The 18,626-nt window shown below is 44.1% G+C and overlaps 1 protein-coding gene across 1 annotated transcript; it reads left to right on the forward strand.

The window, feature by feature from the left end:
- The first annotated feature begins 14,273 nt into the window (after window positions 1-14,273).
- LOC121302148 (epithelial membrane protein 3-like) lies at window positions 14,274-18,318 on the forward strand. Its single transcript, XM_041231969.1, is given in 3 exon segments — window positions 14,274-14,400; window positions 17,722-17,872; window positions 18,168-18,318. Coding segments are annotated over 3 exon segments (429 nt in total).
- Window positions 18,319-18,626: the final 308 nt, after the last annotated feature.

The following is an 18,626-nucleotide window of genomic DNA, read 5'->3' on the forward strand; positions in this document are numbered from 1 at the left end:
TTAAAATGGAGCTTTTTCTGAAGAGCATTATAAACTGGAGTAATGAAGCACTGCAAGCAAAAGAAGTGCCGACAACAAGGATCCGATCAGCAGCAAAAAAACAACAACCCCAAAGTATGATAAAAAACCAAAATGGAACACGGTTTACCTGGTTTGGTTCTGAAGAGGAGCCACGGCCACAGTGCTGGCTAAGGAGAGTTTAAAACGGAAATGTTGCACCACTTGCAGACAAAGCACAGTTCTCTTCAAGGGAAGCCTATCGATTTCTTTCAGCGCAAGTTGACAGAGCTAAGGGGCCAGACTGAAGTACTGAAATTAGCGGCTACAACTAATAAGAAAGTACTCCGTGCAACTTTTCTGTGTCACACTGGATAGCCAAAACTGGTAAACCCCACAATAATGGAGAAACTTTTTTTCTCTACTGTGCACCAAGAAGGTGGTTTCGATTATGATGGGACAATGTGCTGCCAGCCAGCTTGATTCGCTTTCCCTCTAATGACAGCGGTGCCAGGCTGTTAACCTAAATGATCATGAGATCATCAAAGTAAAGCAAAGTATTATTATTATTTTATTTTCAATTTGTTTTGCTATTCAATTGGATGAAATGACTGATGTGTCGGGTGCTGCTCAGATGCTGAACTAGATTAGATTTCAAGGTGACTGGAACTCTGCTCTTTTGAGTGGTTTTGTCTCCTGCTGGCTTAGAATTGCAGCGCTGGGTAGGCGTTTGTAGTAATGGAGCTCGTGACATGAAAGGAAAAAAACGCTGGGTTATTACCATAACCTTGGATCCCTGAAAGAGAATGACAACCATTACCGAATGGGAAGAGCTCTCTGACCACCAATCACTGAGCATATATAAAAAATGCTGCCCTATCAGGCCCTGCTGTGAGGGGGAAGTCCCGCCCATCTCCTGCTGAAGAAGGACATCCTCACAGTAGCATATCGCCATTTTCTTTCGAAAACAGAGGTCAGCTGGGGACATGACCTCGAAGGGTAATGGTTGTCATTCTCTTTCAGGGTTATGGTAATAACCCTATATTCCCTTTCAATGGAATGACAACCATTACCGAATGGGAAAAGCTGTACCAAAGCTGTTGTGGCTCTAGATTACCAACAGTACATCCTCACAGGGATAGCCTCAGAGCCCACATGATGCCTAAGGGCATGCCGCCTGCAACGCCCTAGAGCCCAGGGAGGGTCTTGCTCTGTTTGCAACATCAAGGCAGTAACAACACGTAAATGTCTGACTAGCTGTCCATGTAGCAGCACTGCAAAACTCATCTAAGGAGTCGCCATGAAGGAAAGCCCATGAAGTTCAGAAGCAGGTTCAGAAGCATTTAAACTAGAAAGGAAGGGGGGAGAAATCAACAAAAAAACAGAAGGGAGACCGCATCAAAACAAGAACAACAACTCAGGTAAGACAACCATTAAATTTATTTATCTAAATGCTAGAAGTATCACAAACAAAATTCTAGAACTTGAAGCTACTGCACTAACAGGTAACTATGATGTGATAGGTGTTACAGAAACGTGGTTATCTGAGAGTGATGGGGACGAATATAATATTTGTGGGTATACACTGTATAGGAAAGACAGGCAGGACAGAAGAGGAGGAGGGGTAACGCTATACATAAGAAACAGTCTTGAAGCCCAGGTGTTAAACCTGGACTAAGAAAATAAAGCCGAATCAATATGGGTCAGAATAACGGACAAAAATTCATAGGGCATAATAATAGGAGCATGCTATAGACCGCCAGATTCAGACGGTGAGCACAATAATCTGTTATACAATGACATTAGAAATGCGTGAACCAAAGGAGAAGCCATACTAATGGGGGATTTCAACTTCCCCCATATAAAATGGGAAAACCCGATGGGTAGCACGAAGGATGAAATTGAAATGGTGGAAATGACAAATGACTGCTTCCTAACACAATTTGTCAAGGCACCCACTAGAGGGGAGGCATGCCTTGATTTAGTCTTTTCAAATAACGAAGATAGAATAACTAAAACAGAGGTCAGAGAACCACTGGCAAACTCAGACCACAACACGGTCTCATTTGAAGTGTTTTTTAAAACCCCAAAAGTAATGACTAAAGCTAAGGTTTACAATTTTAGAAAAGCAAACTATGAAGGTATGAAACAGAGACTAACAGAAGTAGATTGGAGTAAAATAGAGAAAACACCCACAGAAGAAGGGTGGTTGTTCTTCAAAAATGTAGTACTAGAGGCGCAAAACAATTACATCCCTAAAGTAGACAAATCTAAATGTAAAACTAAATTGCCAAAATGGTTTAATAGATCAATTAAAAAAAATATTCAGTGAAAAAAGACACTTTATAGAGCATTAAAAATGACCAAAAAGAAAGTACGCAGAAAAAGTACACAGAACTGCAAAGGAAGTTAGAAAGGCCAAGAGAGAAATAGAAATGAACATTGCTAAGGGGGCTAAAACCAATTCCAAAGTGTTTTTCCAATATTACAACAGCAAGAGAACATTCAAAGAGGAGATTAAATGTTTAAGAGATACAAATGGCAAAATCGTAGAGGAAGAAAAAAAAAAATAGCAAATATATTAAATGATTACTTTTCACAAGTTTTTACAAGTTTTTACAAAGGAAGATACTGACAACATGCCCCACATGTCATCCAGATACTGAAATTGGAGAAGGAATCTATGAAAAAGACCTAGGAGTTTTTGTTGACTCAGAAATGTCTTCATCTAGACAATGTGGGGAAGCTATAAAAAAGGCTAACAAGATGCTCGGATACATTGTGAAAAGTGTTGAATTTAAATCAAGGGAAGTAATGTTAAAACTGTACAATGCACTAGTAAGACCTCATCTTGAATACTGTGTGCAGTTCTGGTCACCTCGTTATAAAAAAGATATTGCTGCTCTAGAAAGAGTGCAAAGAAGAGCGACCAGAATTATTCCGGGCTTAAAAGGCATGTCATATGCAGACAGGCTAAAAGAATTGAATCTGTTCAGTCTTGAACAAAGAAGACTACGTGGTGACCTAATTCAAGCATTCAAAATTCTAAAAAGTATTGACAATGTCGACCCAAGGGACTTTTTCAGCCTGAAAAAAGAAACAAGGACCAGGGGTCACAAATGGAGATTAGACAAAAGGGCATTCAGAACAGAAGATAGGAGGCACTTTTTTACACAGAGAATCGTGAGGGTCTGGAATCATCTCTGCAGTAATGTTGTTGAAGCCGACACCCTGGGATCCTTCAAGAAGCTGCTTGATGAGATTTTGGGATCAATAAGCTACTAACAACCAAACGAGCAAGATGGGCCAAATGGCCTCCTCTCGTTTGTAAACTTTCTTATGTTCTTATGTTCTAAGTTGCCTGGCCCCTGGTAGAATGGGCCGTAATGTCCCCCGGTAAGGGTGAGTCTGTCTGTTCATACGCCAAGCGTATAGCATCTGCCACCCAGTGCGCTAGACGTTGCTTCAATAGGACCTGACCTCTACAGCGGGACCCATAGCAGACAAACAGCAGGTTGGACTGTCTCCAGGAATCCGTCCTATCCAGGTAACAACGCAGAGCCCGAACTGACCCGACAACATGTCGGAAAGGAGAGCAAGCCAGGAGTGTCTCAGCCATCTGGGTGCAACCAGCAAAACCTGTGCTCTCTCCGCCCTGATCCTCTCTAGTGTCAGGGGTAATAATGATAGCGGAGGGAACGCATACAAGCGACCCTGTGGCCAGGAATGAGGTAGCGCGTCTACTCTCAGGGGGCCCCCCTGTCTCTCTCCATGGAGAACCATAGGGGGCAATGAGTGGACTCGGCTGTAGCAAAGAGGTCGACTCGTGCAGTATGAAACCTCTCCCAAATCTGTTTCACCACTTAAGGATGCAGTCTCCATTCTGAGCTGTCTGGAGCATTTCTGGACAGGGGGTCTGCTGCCTTGATGTCCACACCGGGGAGGTGAACCTCCATGATGGAACGCAAGTTTCTGTGCATCCAGGACAGGAGTCTGTGTGCTGCGTGGTGAAGACCTGGCGAGCGCAGGCCGCCTTGGTGGTTTATGTAGGCTTGTGACGGTGCAGTGGGTGTGGATGTGGAGCAGACATCACAGAGTCACTTTTGAATTTGCAAATACCCTACCACAATGGTAGGGTGAACTTTACTAACAAAAAGAACACAGTTCAAAGCAACAAAAATATAAGTGATAAGTTCCAACAGAGCGAGTCCCTCTCAGCTCCTTGGGTGCACTTCTGGGGTGGTGAAAAGTGCAGGTGCTCAGGTGCTTAAGTGTCCAGATCTGTTGTCCGGGGTGTGTGGTGTCCAAGGTGAAAAGTGCTGGCAGTGGTGCGGCAGCTCCTTGGCGTCAGGGATCACTCTGACAATAAACACAAACATGTAGCACAAAAATAACCAAATAAACAAACACACAGCTCAGGAACCTAGCTCCAGTATTACCTCAACAAGCCTCGCACTTACAAAATGACAGCCCTTATATACCAGGGGACTCCACCCCATGATCAGCGCGACTCAGCACATCTGCCAGTTGTCTAATGCAACACAGCTGATCACAGTGATTTTGTCCCCTAATATGGTCATTCCGCCCTGCACCAAGATGGCCGACTTCCTTTTCCACCCCTCTCTCCAAGCCGGCCCATCACTAAACAGGCATGCAAGTACCTCTGCTTAGTGCCCTCTTGGGTCGGGAGGGAGATTTGCAGCTCAGATCCTCATGCTCCCTGTCACAAGGCTACAACTGTAGTATTGTCGGTCCGGACCAGTGCATGTTTGTGCACTAACTGCTGGTGAAAATGAGATAACGCCAGGTTCACTGCTTGCAGCTCTTGGGCATTTATGTGCACTTGCTACCAATGTCCCTTCCACTGACCTCTTATTCCTCTCCCATTCCAGACCGCTTCCCAACCCAGGCTGGAGGCATCTGTAGTGACCACTTCCTTTCTGTGAGGGGATCCGAGGGGAGATCCGAGGCGCAGATTGCCGGGATGGAGCCACCACTCCAGTGTCTTCCGGCATTGTCTGAACACTCGCACCAGCCGGTACCGATCTCGGACCGGGTGCATATTCACCCAGGCTTGAAGCGGGCACATTCTCAGCAGCCCTAGTGGAAGGATTCTCGAAGTTGCTGCCGTCAGCCCCAACAATCTCTGATATACTTTGACCTGTAGGAGAGCATCCTCTCTGAATAGGGAGAGTGTGGCCTCCAACAACCGAATCCTGTCTTTCGACAGTGAGGCAAGCATGCTCGCAGAGTTCAGTTTGATCCCCAGGAATACTGTGGACTTAGACGGAACGAAGTTGCTTTTCTGTTGATGTATTGAGAGCCTTAACTTCGTCACATGATCTATGACCTGTTTTGTGTGGGCCTCTGCGAGTCTTTTGGAATGCGCGCAAACTGGAGCCAGTGCAGCATCCATGCACTTTGAAAATGTGTTGGGTGCCAGTGAGAGGCCAAATGGCTGCATGCAGAATTCATATGCATTGCCTTGAAAGGCGAAGAGCAGATACTTTCTGTGCGCGGGACGGATCGGGACATGAAACTAGGCTTCTTGCAGGTGGATCGATGTGAACTAGTCACCCAGTTGGATGAATTGGAGGATACGCTGTGCTGTCAACATGTTGAACTTCCTCTGGTTGAGGAATAAATTGAGGAACCTGAGGTCCAGAATAGGTCTGAAACCGTCGTCCCTCTTGGGCACCAGGAGGTACCTGGAGTAAAAGCCGCTGAGGCATTGTTTGGATCTACGAAGTGCACAGCGTTCTTCTGTTGAAGATTGGCGATCTCCTGTTGAAAGAGTATCACTCTCGCTGGTTCGACGGTGGTGAGGAGCTCACCCTTGAAGGGTGGCGGACCTAAGAGGAATTATAGAGCGTATCCGTGTCTCATTGTCGATAGCACCCAGGAGTCCTGGGTGCAGCCTTGCCATGGGTCATTGCATTTGGTCAGTCCAGTTGTGAGGGGGGTTGGTGGCAGCCGGGGCCCCTCAGGGGTGGTCTCCCTTGGGCTTGGGAGGGGGTGGGTCTTTCTTATGCCCCGGCCTCGGTCTCCAGCCGGAGAATCGGTTACACCTGGCTGGCGGTGGTCCCTTGTCATTAAAACATTAATAAGCAACACCTTAATATAAAGCCTTAGCATTATTTTTTAAAGAGTTGGCTGTAAAAATAAGCAACAGCTATGTTTTAGTTTTGATTATATTGCTTTGTATTGCATGTTTAACTTATCAGTACTAATTATTCTGCAGTAATACAGGGAAGTGGAGTCGCAAAGTACTTTTTATCACAGTGCCACAAAGTTTGAGAACCTCTGCTTTCGACAATGTGGGGAAGCTATAAAAAAGTCCAACAAGATGCTCGGATCTATTGTGAAAAGCGTTGAATTTAAATCAAGGGAAGCAATGTTAAAACTTTACAATGCACTAGTAAGACCTCATCTAGAATATTGTGTTCAGTTCTGGATACCTCGCTACAAAAAGGATAGTGCTGCTCTCAATAGAGTGCAAAGAAGAGTGACCAGAATTATTCTGGGCTTAAAAGGCATGTCTTACACTAAAAAAAATGAATCTACACAGTTTTGAACAAAGAAGACTATGCGGCGATCTGATTCAAGCATAAAAAATTCTTAAAGTTATTGACAACGTCGACCCAAGGGACTTTTTCAACCTGAAAAAAGAAACAAGGACCAGGGGTCACAAATGGAGATTAGATAAAGGGGCATTCAGAACAGAAAATAGGAGGCACTTTTTTACACAGATAATCGTGAGGATCTGGAATCAACTCCCCAGTAATGTTGTTGAAGCCGACACCCTGGGATCCTTCAAGAAGCTGCTTGATGAGATTCTGGGATCAATAAGCTACTAACAACCAAACAAGCAAGATGGGCCCAATGGCCTCCAGGGCGAAAGCCCTAAACTGTAAATAGTTTACATGTGGTAATGTAAGGTTGGCAGGGATGGGGTTAAATCTGTTCCTGCCAACAATCACAGGTGTGGCCATTCCCCAATTAAGTAATTGAGTGCTAATTGAGTGAGTGTGAGTGTGTGTGTGAGTCTGAGTCTGAGTGTTTGTGTTGTGAGTTTTGACCTGTAGTGAAGGTGATACCCAGCCTACACGTGAGATTCATTTTGTTTATTTTGGCACGCTTCCACCCTCAGCCCCTGGAGAAAGAGGCAGGCTTGATTGAAGATAATTTCTCCCTTGCTTTCTCTTTTCTTTCTCTTTCTCCCTCCTCCCTCTCCCCCTCTCTCAATACCAATTCATATATTTAAGAGCATCTGTTTGTAATTATGTAACTCCTTCACTCTCCCCCTCTCTCTCCTCTCCCCATCTCCTCTCTCTCTCCCCCTCCCTCCTCCCCCTATCTCTTCCCTCTCTTGCTCTTTCCCCCTCTCCTCTCCCTCTTTCTCTCTTTCCCCCTCTCCTCTCTACCCCCTCTCTAAGTATGTTTTTGCTGAGTCTGAGTCTGAGTGTTTGTGTTGTGAGTTTTGACCTGTAGTGAAGGTGATGCCCAGCCTACATGTGAGGATCATTTTGTTTATTTTGGCCCATGTGCCCTGTTTATTTGTACCTGTTTTGTTTGTTTCTTTTGTGTTTAATAAAGTACGCAGCAGTGCTGTAAAACCACAGCTTTCTGTCTCTGGATCGAATTCCTGCCTTAACCAGCCTGGGCCGTGAAGCCACCTTGTCACAGGAACCATTATCTTTCAAAGACCAATTGTTAAGGACTTTCTTTAGCACAAGCCTCAGAATATGAGTGTGTGTGGAGGCTGTCTGTGTGTGTCTGACTCTGTGTGTGTGTCTCTGTGTGTGTGTGTTTGTGTGTGTGCATCTGTGTGTGTGTGTCTGTGTGTGTGTGTGTGTGTGTCTGTGTGTGTGTGTGTGTGTGTGTGTGTGTGTCTGTCTGTGTGTGTGTGTGTATCTGTGTGTGTATCTGTGTGTGTGTCTGTCTGTGTGTGTGTGTCTGTCTGTGTGTGTCTGTCAATGTGTGTGTGTCTGTCTGTCTGTCTGTGTGTGTGTCTGTCATAAGAACATAAGAACATAAGAAAGTTTACAAACGAGAGGAGGCCATTCGGCCCATCTTGCTCGTTTGGTTGTTAGTAGCTTATTGATCCCAAAATCTCATCAAGCAGCTTCTTGAAGGATCCCAGGGTGTCAGCTTCAACAACATTACTGGGGAGTTGATTCCAGACCCTCACAATTCTCTGTGTAAAAAAGTGCCTCCTATTTTCTGTTCTGAATGCCCCTTTATCTAATCTCCATTTGTGACCCCTGGTCCTTGTTTCTTTTTTCAGGCTGAAAAAGTCCCTTGGGTCGACACTGTCAATACCTTATAGAATTTTGAATGCTTGAATTAGGTCGCCACGTAGTCTTCTTTGTTCAAGACTGAACAGATTCAATTCTTTTAGCCTGTCTGCATATGACATGCCTTTTAAGCCCGGAATAATTCTGGTCGCTCTTCTTTGCACTCTTTCTAGAGCAGCAATATCTTTTTTATAGCGAGGTGACCAGAACTGAACACAATATTCAAGATGAGGTCTTACTAGTGCATTGTACAGTTTTAACATTACTTCCCTTGATTTAAATTCAACACTTTTCACAATGTATCCGAGCATCTTGTTAGCCTTTTTTATAGCTTCCCCACATTGTCTAGATGAAGACATTTCTGAGTCAACAAAAAACTCCTAGGTCTTTTTCATAGATTCCTTCTCCAATTTCAGTATCTCCCATATGATATTTATAATGTACATTTTTATTTCCTGCATGCAGTACCTTACACTTTTCTCTATTAAATGTCATTTGCCATGTGTCTGCCCAGTTCTGAATCTTGTCTAGATCATTTTGAATGACCTTTGCTGCTGCAACAGTGTTTGCCACTCCTCTTACTTTTGTGTCGTCTGCAAATTTAACAAGTTTGCCTACTATACCAGAATCTAAATCATTAATGTAGATTAGGAATAGCAGAGGACCTAATACTGATCCCTGTGGTACACCGCTGGTTACCACACTCCATTCTGAGGTTTTTCCTCTAATCAGTACTTTCTGTTTTCTACATGTTAACCACTCCCTAATCCATGTACATGTGTTTCCTTGAATCCCAACTGCGTTCAGTTTGAGAATTAATCTTTTGTGCGGGACTTTGTCAAAAGCTTTCTGGAAATCTAAATAAACCATGTCATATGCTTTGCAATTATCCATTATCAATGTTGCATCCTCAAAAAAAATCAAGCAAGTTAGTTAGACACGATCTCCCTTTCCTAAAACCATGTTTACTGTCTCCCAGGACCCTGTTACCATATAGGTAATTTTCCATTTTGGATCTTATTATAGTTTCCATAAGTTTGCATATAATAGAAGTCAGGCTTACTGGTCTGTAGTTACCTGGTTCAGTTTTGTTTCCCTTTTTGTGGATCGGTATTACGTTTGCAATTTTCCAGTCTGTCGGTACCACCCCTGTGTCAAGAGACTGCTGCATGATCTTGGTTAGCGGTTTGTAAATTACTTCTTTCATTTCTTTGAGTACTACTGGGAGGATCTCATCTGGCCCAGGGGATTTGTTTATTTTAAGAGCTCCTAGTCCCTTTAACACTTCTGCCTCAGTTATGCTAAAGTTATTTAAAACTGGATAGGAACTGGATGACATGTGGGGCATGTTGTCAGTATCTTCCTTTGTAAAAACTTGTGAAAAGTAATCATTTAATATATTTGCTTTTTTTTTTCTTCATCTATGATTTTGCCATTTGTATCTCTTAAACATTTAATCTCCTCTTTGAATGTTCTCTTGCTGTTGTAATATTGGAAAAACATTTTGGAATTGGTTTTAGCTCCCTTAGCAATGTTCATTTCTATTTCTCTCTTGGCCTTTCTAACTTCCTTTTTGACTTGCATTTGCAGTTCTGTGTACTCTTTCTGTGTACTTTCTTTTTGGTCCTTTTTTAATGCTCTGTAAAGTGCCTTTTTTCGCTGAATATTTTTTTTTAATTGATCTATTAAACCATTTTGGCCATTTAGTTTTACATTTAGATTTGTCTACTTTAGGGATGTAATTGTTTTGCGCCTCTAGTACTACATTTTTGAAGAACAACCATCCTTCTTCTGTGGGTGTTTTCTCTATTTTACTCCAATCTACTTCTGTTAGTCTCTGTTTCATACCTTCATAGTTTGCTTTTCTAAAATTGTAAACCTTAGCTTTAGTCATTACTTTTGGGGTTTTAAAAAACACTTCAAATGAGACCATGTTGTGGTCTGAGTTTGCCAGTGGTTCTCTGACCTCTGTTTTAGTTATTCTATCTTCGTTATTTGAAAAGACTAAATCAAGGCATGCCTCCCCTCTTGTCGGTGCCTTGACAAATTGTGTTAGGAAGCAGTCATTTGTCATTTCCACCATTTCTATTTCATCCTTTGTGCTACCCACCGGGTTTTCCCATTTTTTATGGGGGAAGTTGAAATCCCCCATTAGTATGGCTTCTCCTTTGCTACACGCATTTCTAATGTCATTGTATAACAGATTATTGTGCTCACCGTCTGAATCTGGCGGTCTATAGCATGCTCCTATTATTATGCCCTTTGAATTTTTGTCCGTTATTCTGACCCATATTGATTCGGTTTTATTTTCTTTGTCCAGGTTTAACACCTGGGCTTCAAGACTGTTTCTTATGTATAGCGCTACCCCTCCTCCTCTTCTGTCCTCCCTGTCTTTCCTATACAGTGTATACCCACGAATATTATATTCGTCCCCATCACTCTCAGACAACCACGTTTCTGTAACACCTATCACATCATAGTTACCTGTTAGTGCAGTAGCTTCAAGTTCTAGAATTTTGTTTCTGATACTTCTAGCATTTAGATAAATAAATTTAATGGTTGTCTTACCTGAGTTGTTGTTCTTGTTTTGATGCGGTCTCCCGTCTGTTTTTTTGTTGATTTCTCCCCCCTTCCTTTCTAGTTTAAATGCTTCTGAACCTGCTCGAGGATCTTTTCTCCAAGTAGACTGGTTCCCTTGTTATTTAAGTGCAGTCCATCCCGTCTATACAGATAGTCCTCGTTGTAGAATGTGGTCCAATGATCAAGATAGGTGAAGCCTTCCCGTGTGCACCACATCTTCAGCCATGCGTTTTGATTAATTATTTCCAGCTGTCCATATGGTCCTTTGCAAGGTGCCGGTAATACCAGAAAATACCACAGTTTTGGTTTTCTCTTTTAATTTCCTTCCTAGCTCTCTGAATTTGTTTTGCAGGGATTTTGGTCTGTCTCTTCCAATGTTGTTTGTACCGATGTGGACGACTACCACCGGGTCGTCTCCTGTTCGTTCTAGGAGCCTGTCCACGTTTTCAGTGATGTGCTTGACTGAGGCTCCCGGAAGGCAGCACACTGTTATAGTAAGGGGGTCTATGGCAGAGCAAAGCTCTGCCCTTTTTAAATTGACAGGGATGGGGTTAACTTCCCCTACCTGCCTGGGTTTATTACGTTCAGGTGGCTGGGGTTGATTAGTTGATTAGGTTAATTAACGATCAAGCAGCGCCCAGCCACCTGACATAAAAGGAGGCCTCTGCTTCTCATTTGGGAGAGGGAGTTGAGGAAGCAGGTTGTTTTTTTTTTGGTTGTTTGGAAAGTTTGAATCCAGTGAAGGCATTGCCCAGCCTGGAAATTGTTATTTTTGTAAGTTTTGCTTTTTGTCTTTCTTTGTGTTTAAATTGTTTTGTTTTGGCCCTTGTGCCCTTTCATTTTTGTGTTTATTTATAATAAAATAGTTATTTTTTTGAACTGCAGTCTGTCTCTGGGCCTCTTTCCACTCGCCAGCCTGCCACATTTGGTGTCAGCAGTGGGATAGCACCACCTAGAGGCTCAGAGCAGTATTTATTTATTTATTTTCATTTTTGGAATTTTTGGGATAATTTTTTTTTTTTTTTTGAAAAAAATAAAAATGGGAAAGAAGAGCAGACAGCGGCAAAGGCAGGAAAAGCAGCAGCAGCTGAAGAAATGAGGAGCTGCCGTCGCTCCCAGAGCCAGAGAGGGGTGAGGAGCTGCCGTCGCTCCCAGAGCCAGAGAGGGGTGAGGAGCTGCCGTCGCTCCCAGAGCCAGAGAGGGGTGAGGAGCTGCCGTCGCTCCCAGAGCCCGAGAGGGGTGAGGAGCTGCCGTCGCTCCCAGAGCCCGAGAGGGGTGAGGAGCTGCCGTCGCTCCCAGAGCAAGAGAGGGAGGAGCCGCTGCTCCCAGAGCCCGAGAGGGAAGAGCCGCCGCTCTCAGAGCCCAGAGGAGAGGAGCTATGTCCCAAGGATGCCTGCCTTGCACCGCCCAGGGATGCCACGCCCGCTCCGCTCAGGGATGACACATTTCGATCGCCTGGGGTTGCCTGCTGCTCCGCATCGCTTGGGACTGCTGGTGTCTACTTTTTGTTTTCTAGGGTTGCCGAGGGTCCGTCGCCGCCTCTGCCACCAGAAGGAGTCCCCAACAATCATGACCTCCCTTCTTCCTTTCATTCTCTTGTTGTTGGTTCTGCTCATCAAAATTCTGAAGTGACTCAAATTTGTTGGTTGTTTTGATTTCTGGTGGTTGTGTTTGACAAAGTTTCTTTTTTCCCCTGCTTCTGCCTACCTGAACCCAGCTGTTCTGACCTTCTATCTCCTTGGTGGCTTTCAGTATGTTAGGGGTGATGCAGACTTCCATGAATTGTGGGTGTGCCAGTTCCTCAAGATCCTGTTGCTGTCTCACTTCTTCCAGCTCCATTTCTAGCATACTTACTGGTTTATGCAAGTCCTGGATCGCGCGGCACTTTACGCACCCTTGGTTTAGCGCCGCTGGGTTTTGTCGGATTTCCCACATCAAGCAGGTGTCACAGATTACTGGCTTGAAGACCATGATGAGGGTTTTTTTTTGAAGTTTAGTTTCTTCTGCAGCCATCAACTTGCTTTCAAGTTGCTTCTAAACTGCTCTGTACTTGCTTTCAAGTTGCTTCTAAACTGCTCTGTACTTTTCCACGCCTGTACTTCTCCCACTCGCTGTCGCTTCCACTCGCTGTCACTGGGAAGACTGCCTCGTTTAATTGCGTTGTTCTGCTGTGCTGTTGGCTCCTCCCCTCGCCCGTGTCTCAAAACGGCGCTGAATTTGAATCAGCTGCTCCGAGTTTCAGCTTGTTTGTTATCAGAAAAACACACGCGGCTGTTTTACTTTGAGCTGCTGCTGTGTTTCCCCAGTGTCCTCTGTTTTCTGATTAAAGCAATTCAAGATGCAATTTCTCCTTACTGCTTCTAAACTGCTCTGTACTTTTCCACGCCTGTACTTCTCCCACTCGCTGTCGCTTCCACTCGCTGTCGCTGGGAAGACTGCCTTGTCTGTGTGTGTGTGTCTGCGTGTCTATCTGTGTGTTTGTCTGTCTCTGTGTGTGTGTCTGTGTGTCTGTCTCTGTGTGTGTCTGTCTGTGTGTGTGTGTCTGTCTGTCTGTGTGTCTGTCTCTGTGTGTGTGTGTCTGTCTGGGTGTGTGTGTGTCTGTTTGTGTGATCTCTATTTTATTCCGATCTCTGTATCTCTTGAGGGGATGAATGGACATGCTTTAAGGTTCTAAATTAACTGGGTGGGCTTTTTAAAAAATATTTTAACTAGCTAATTACAGCGATTAAATTAATTAAAATGTTGTGTTTGTTGATTTTAATGGTGGTTCAAAACTGAGCTAAACCACAAACTGCAATAGAAATTATATTGTTTTTAAGTTAAAATAAAGGTTAGGCTTGAGGCATGGAGACTGCATGGCACGCTCCCACCCTCAGCCCCTAAGAGAAAGAATTTTCTACAGAACTGTTTTCTAAACTTCTAAAAGGAGATTATACATGATTCATGTCATCTGAGTTGAACTATTAAAAAGGAATAGTTTTATCTACTCTGAACTTTTTACAAGATTTATTTGAACTTTTTAAAGGAATCATACTCTTCTAGAACAATTCAAAACTTTTCAAGACCAAACTTTATCCAGACCAAAGGATTTTGACAGGCTAGCTTTATCATGTTCTGGAGTGAGTGTTATTTTAAAGAAACTCATCCTAAACTAAGGTGAAACAAATTAAAGGAGCAACCTATTTTTTTGTCCAACCAGTATAAAGAACGACTTATTTTTTGACCACACAATTGAAAAAACAGCCTATATTTGGATTGACCTTATTTCTGACCAGCAATTGAAGGAACTACCTAAGCTTTGGACCAGCCTGTTATTTTGATCACCATAGGAAGGACCTAATTGTTTGGTCGGTCTATTTTTGTAACCGTCCCTTATTGTGAGCAGCCCCTTCGTTCAGCATGGCTTCACTGCTGATTACAGTGACTGTGCTGCACCTCTTGTCTCTTGTCATGCTCTTCACTGCCATGCTGAACAAGGTGAGGGCTGAGAGTGCAGCCGGACCCGGGACCAATCAGCAGGGCACAGGCAGGGCTAGGGCAATACTGCACTCAGCAGTGTTGGAACAGGGCAATACTGCACTCGGCAGGGTTGGAACAGGGCAATACTGCACTCAGCAGGGGACAGGCAGGGCTAGGGCAATACTGCATTCACAAGGGCACAAGCAGGGCTAGGCAATACAGCACTCAGCAGGGCACAGGCAGGGCTAGTTCAATACTGCACTCAGCAGGGCTGGAACAGGGCAATACAGCACTCAGCAGGGCTGGAACTGGGCAATACTGCACTCAGCAGGGCTGGAACAGGGCAATACAGCACTAAGCAGGGCTGGAACAGGGCAATACTGCACAAAGCAGGGCACAGGCAGGGCTAGTGCAATACAGCACTTCTAGGTTTGGTGGGTCTCTCCTGCAGTCACCAATTACACTGGCACCTGGCTCTGTGCAATCTACACCAATTACACCAACACCTGGCTCTGTGCAAACTCTGCAGACAACAATGAGGCAAACAGCTTCAACACTTCATCTCTCTCTCTCTCCCTCTCTCTCTTTCTCCCCCTCTCCTCTCTCTCCACCTCATACTCTCTCCCCCTCAAACTCTCTTCCTTCTCCTCTCTATCTCTCCACCTCTCATTCACTATCCTACTGTCCTCTCTCTCCACCTCTCATTTCCTCCCCCTGCCTCTCAATATGTTAGAAATAAACATTGCTAAGGGAGCTAAAACCAATTCCAAAATGTTTTTCCAATATTACAACAGCAAGAGAACATTCAAAGAGGAGATTAAATGTTTAAGAGATACAAATGGCAAAATCGTAGAGGAAGAAAAAAAAATAGCAAATATGTTAAATGATTACTTTTCACAAGTTTTTACAAAGGAAGATACTGACAACATGCCCCACATGTCATCCAGTTCCTATCCAGTTTTAAATAACTTTAGCATAACTGAGGCAGAAGTGTTAAAGGGACTAGGAGCTCTTAAAATAAACAAATCCCCTGGGATGGATGAGATCCTCCCAGTAGTACTCAAAGAAATGAAAGAAGTAATTTACAAACCGCTAACCAAGATCATGCAGCAGTCTCTTGACACAGGGGTGGTACCGACAGACTGGAAAATTGCAAACGTAATACCGATCCACAAAAATGGAAACAACACTGAACCAGGTAACTACAGACCAGTAAGCCTGACTTCTATTATATGCAAACTTATGGAAACTATAATAAGATCCAAAATGGAAAATTACCTATATGGTAACAGGGTACTGGGAGATAGTCAACATGGTTTTAGGAAAGGGAGATCGTGCCTAACTAACTTGCTTGATTTTTTTGAGGATGCAACATCCATAATGGATAATTGCAAAGCATATGACATGGTTTATTTAGATTTCCAGAAAGCTTTTAACAAAGTCCCGCACAAAAGATTAATTCTCAAACTGAACGCAGTTGGGATTCAAGGAAACACATGTACATGGATTAGGGAGTGGTTAACATGTAGAAAACAGAAAGTACTGATTAGAGGAAAAACCTCAGAATGGAGTGTGGTAACCAGCGGTGTACCACAGGGATCAGTATTAGGTCCTCTGCTATTCCTAATCTACATTAATGATTTAGATTCTGGTATAGTAAGCAAACTTGTTAAATTTGCAGACGACACAAAAGTAGGAGGAGTGGCAAACACTGTTGCAGCAGCAAAGGTCATTCAAAATGATCTAGACAAGATTCAGAACTGGGCAGACACATGGCAAATGACATTTAATAGAGAAAAGTGTAAGGTACTGCACGCAGGAAATAAAAATGTACATTATAAATATCATATGGGAGATATTGAAATTGGAGAAGGAATCTATGAAAAAGACCTAGGAGTTTTTGTTGACTCAGAAATGTCTTCATCTAGACAATGTGGGGAAGCTATAAAAAAGGCTAACAAGATGCTCAGATACATTATAAAAAGTGTTGAATTTAAATCAAGGGAAGTAATGTTAAAACTGTACAATGCATTAGTAAGACCTCATCTTGAATATTGTGTTCAGTTCTGGTCACCTCGCTATAAAAAAGATATTGCTGCTCTAGAAAGAGTGCAAAGAAGAGCGACCAGAATTATTCCGGGCTTAAAAGGCATGTCATATGCAGACAGGCTAAAAAAATTGAATCTGTTCAGTCTTGAACAAAGAAGACTACGTGGCGACCTAATTTAAGCATTCAAAATTCTAAAAGGTATTGACAGTGTCGACCCAAGGGACTTTTTCAGCCTGAAAAAAGAAACAAGGACCAGGGGTCACAAATGGAGTTTAGAAAAAGGGGCATTCAGAACAGAAAATAGGAGACACTTTTTTACACAGAGAATTGTGAGGGTCTGGAATCAACTCCCCAGTAATGTTGTTGAAGCTGACACCCTGGGATCCTTCAAGAAGCTGCTTGATGAGATTTTGGGATCAATAAGCTACTAACAACCAAACGAGCAAGATGGGCCGAATGGCCTCCTCTCGTTTGTAAACTTTCTTATGTTCTTATGTTCTTATGTTCAACAACTACTCTGTTTTCTTTCATTGCCCTTCTCTCTCTCTCTCTCTCTCTCTCTCTCTCTCTCTCTCTCTCTCTCTGTCTCTCTCTCATTTTGCAGTGTCAAACAAGAGGACTGTGTGCTTGTCTGTCTGTCTGCCTGTCTGAATGTCACACCCTCCCTTCCCTCTCCATCAGTTCAAATTGAATTCACCTCTAACAAGAAGTTCTGTTCTTATGCAGTCGCAAGTACAAACTGAAATAACAGCCGTCATTTTAAAATGTCTCTCCTCTCCTTCTCTCCCTCCTTCTCTCACTCTCTCCCTCCCACTCCCCTATCTTTCTCTACCCCTCTCCTTCTCTCTTCCACTGCTCTCCCTCTCCCTCTCTTCCACCTTCCTCTCCCTCTCTCCCCCTCTTCCTTCCTCTCCCTCTCTCTCCACCTCTGCCTCCCTCCCCCTCTTCCTCTTTATCCCCCTCCATCTCTCTCCTCTTCCTCTCCCTCTCTCTCCACCTCCATCCATCCCCCTCCCTCAATCTCACACGTCTCTTCCTCTCCCTCTTTCTCCTCCTCCCCCTCCCGCCATCTCCCACACCTCTTTCTCTCCCTCTCTCCACCTCCCCCACCCTCTCCCTCCCTCTCTCACCCCTCTTCCTCTCCCTCTCTCTCCACATCCCTCTCCCTCTGTCCCCACTCCCTCCCTTTCCCCCTCCTCTTCCTCTCCCCCTCCCTCCATTCCTCTCCTACTCCTCTTCATCTCCCTCTCTCTCCACCTCCCCCTCCCTCTGTTCCCCTCTCCCTCCCTCTCCCCCTCCTCTTCCTCTCCCTCTCTCACTCCTCTTCCTTCCTCTCAGACTGGCTCCACGCAGTGAAGGCGTTGATGGTTGTATCAGTTCTGTTCTCTGCTATCTCGTTCCTCCTATTCCTGTATCAGCTCTACTCGCTGCGCGGGGGGGGGGGGGGGGGGCCTCTTCTACATCACGGGACTCTTCCAGATATTTGCAGGTCAGTCTCTCTGTCCATCCATCTGTCTGTCTGTTTATCTGTATGTGTCTGTGTGTTTAACTGTGTGTGTGTCTGTGTGTGTCTGTGTGTGTCTGTGCGTTAAAACTGGGATTCTCTCTCTCTTTAAGACACGACTTAAGTTTCAGTGTAAATTCTGTGGCAAACGTTTCCACTAGAAGTAATTCTCAGTGCCTTCAATTCAAATTCTTCACTAAATTCAATGCCATGTGTGTTTGACTATCTGTGTGTCTCTGTCTATCTATCTCGCTAATAATCTTCCTCACCTCTCATTCAGGGTTGACAGTGTTCTCTGCCTCTCTCATCTACTCTCTTCACGCTCCTGAGATTCTGGTCACTTTTGGTACTGCTTCATTCTAGCATGGCTGTGTGTCCTGGCCCTGCTGATCAGAGGAGTGCTCTACATCCACCTGAGAAAGAAAGATTGAAACAGAGTGGAATGGAGGAGTGAAGACCCCCTTCTCTATCCTCTCCTCCCTCATCCCTTTACCCACTCCCTCTCTCTTTTCTCTCTCTACCCCCTCCCTTTCTCTCTTCTCTACATGCTTAACAATTTGCAATTTACAATTTGCAATTTGCTGATCCCTGTAATTACTGTTAATTGCATTGCAGGACTGGTGTTACTATAAGGGGTAGAGAAAGATGGAAAGAGGAGAGGGAGAGAAGGAGAGGTAGAAGGGGAGGGTATCTGGTAGAGTAAGACATTGTGTGTCTATTTGTAGCTCATATACTCATC

Source organism: Polyodon spathula, chromosome 29 (assembly GCF_017654505.1).
Source record: "Polyodon spathula isolate WHYD16114869_AA chromosome 29, ASM1765450v1, whole genome shotgun sequence".
Classification (NCBI taxonomy): domain Eukaryota; kingdom Metazoa; phylum Chordata; class Actinopteri; order Acipenseriformes; family Polyodontidae; genus Polyodon; species Polyodon spathula.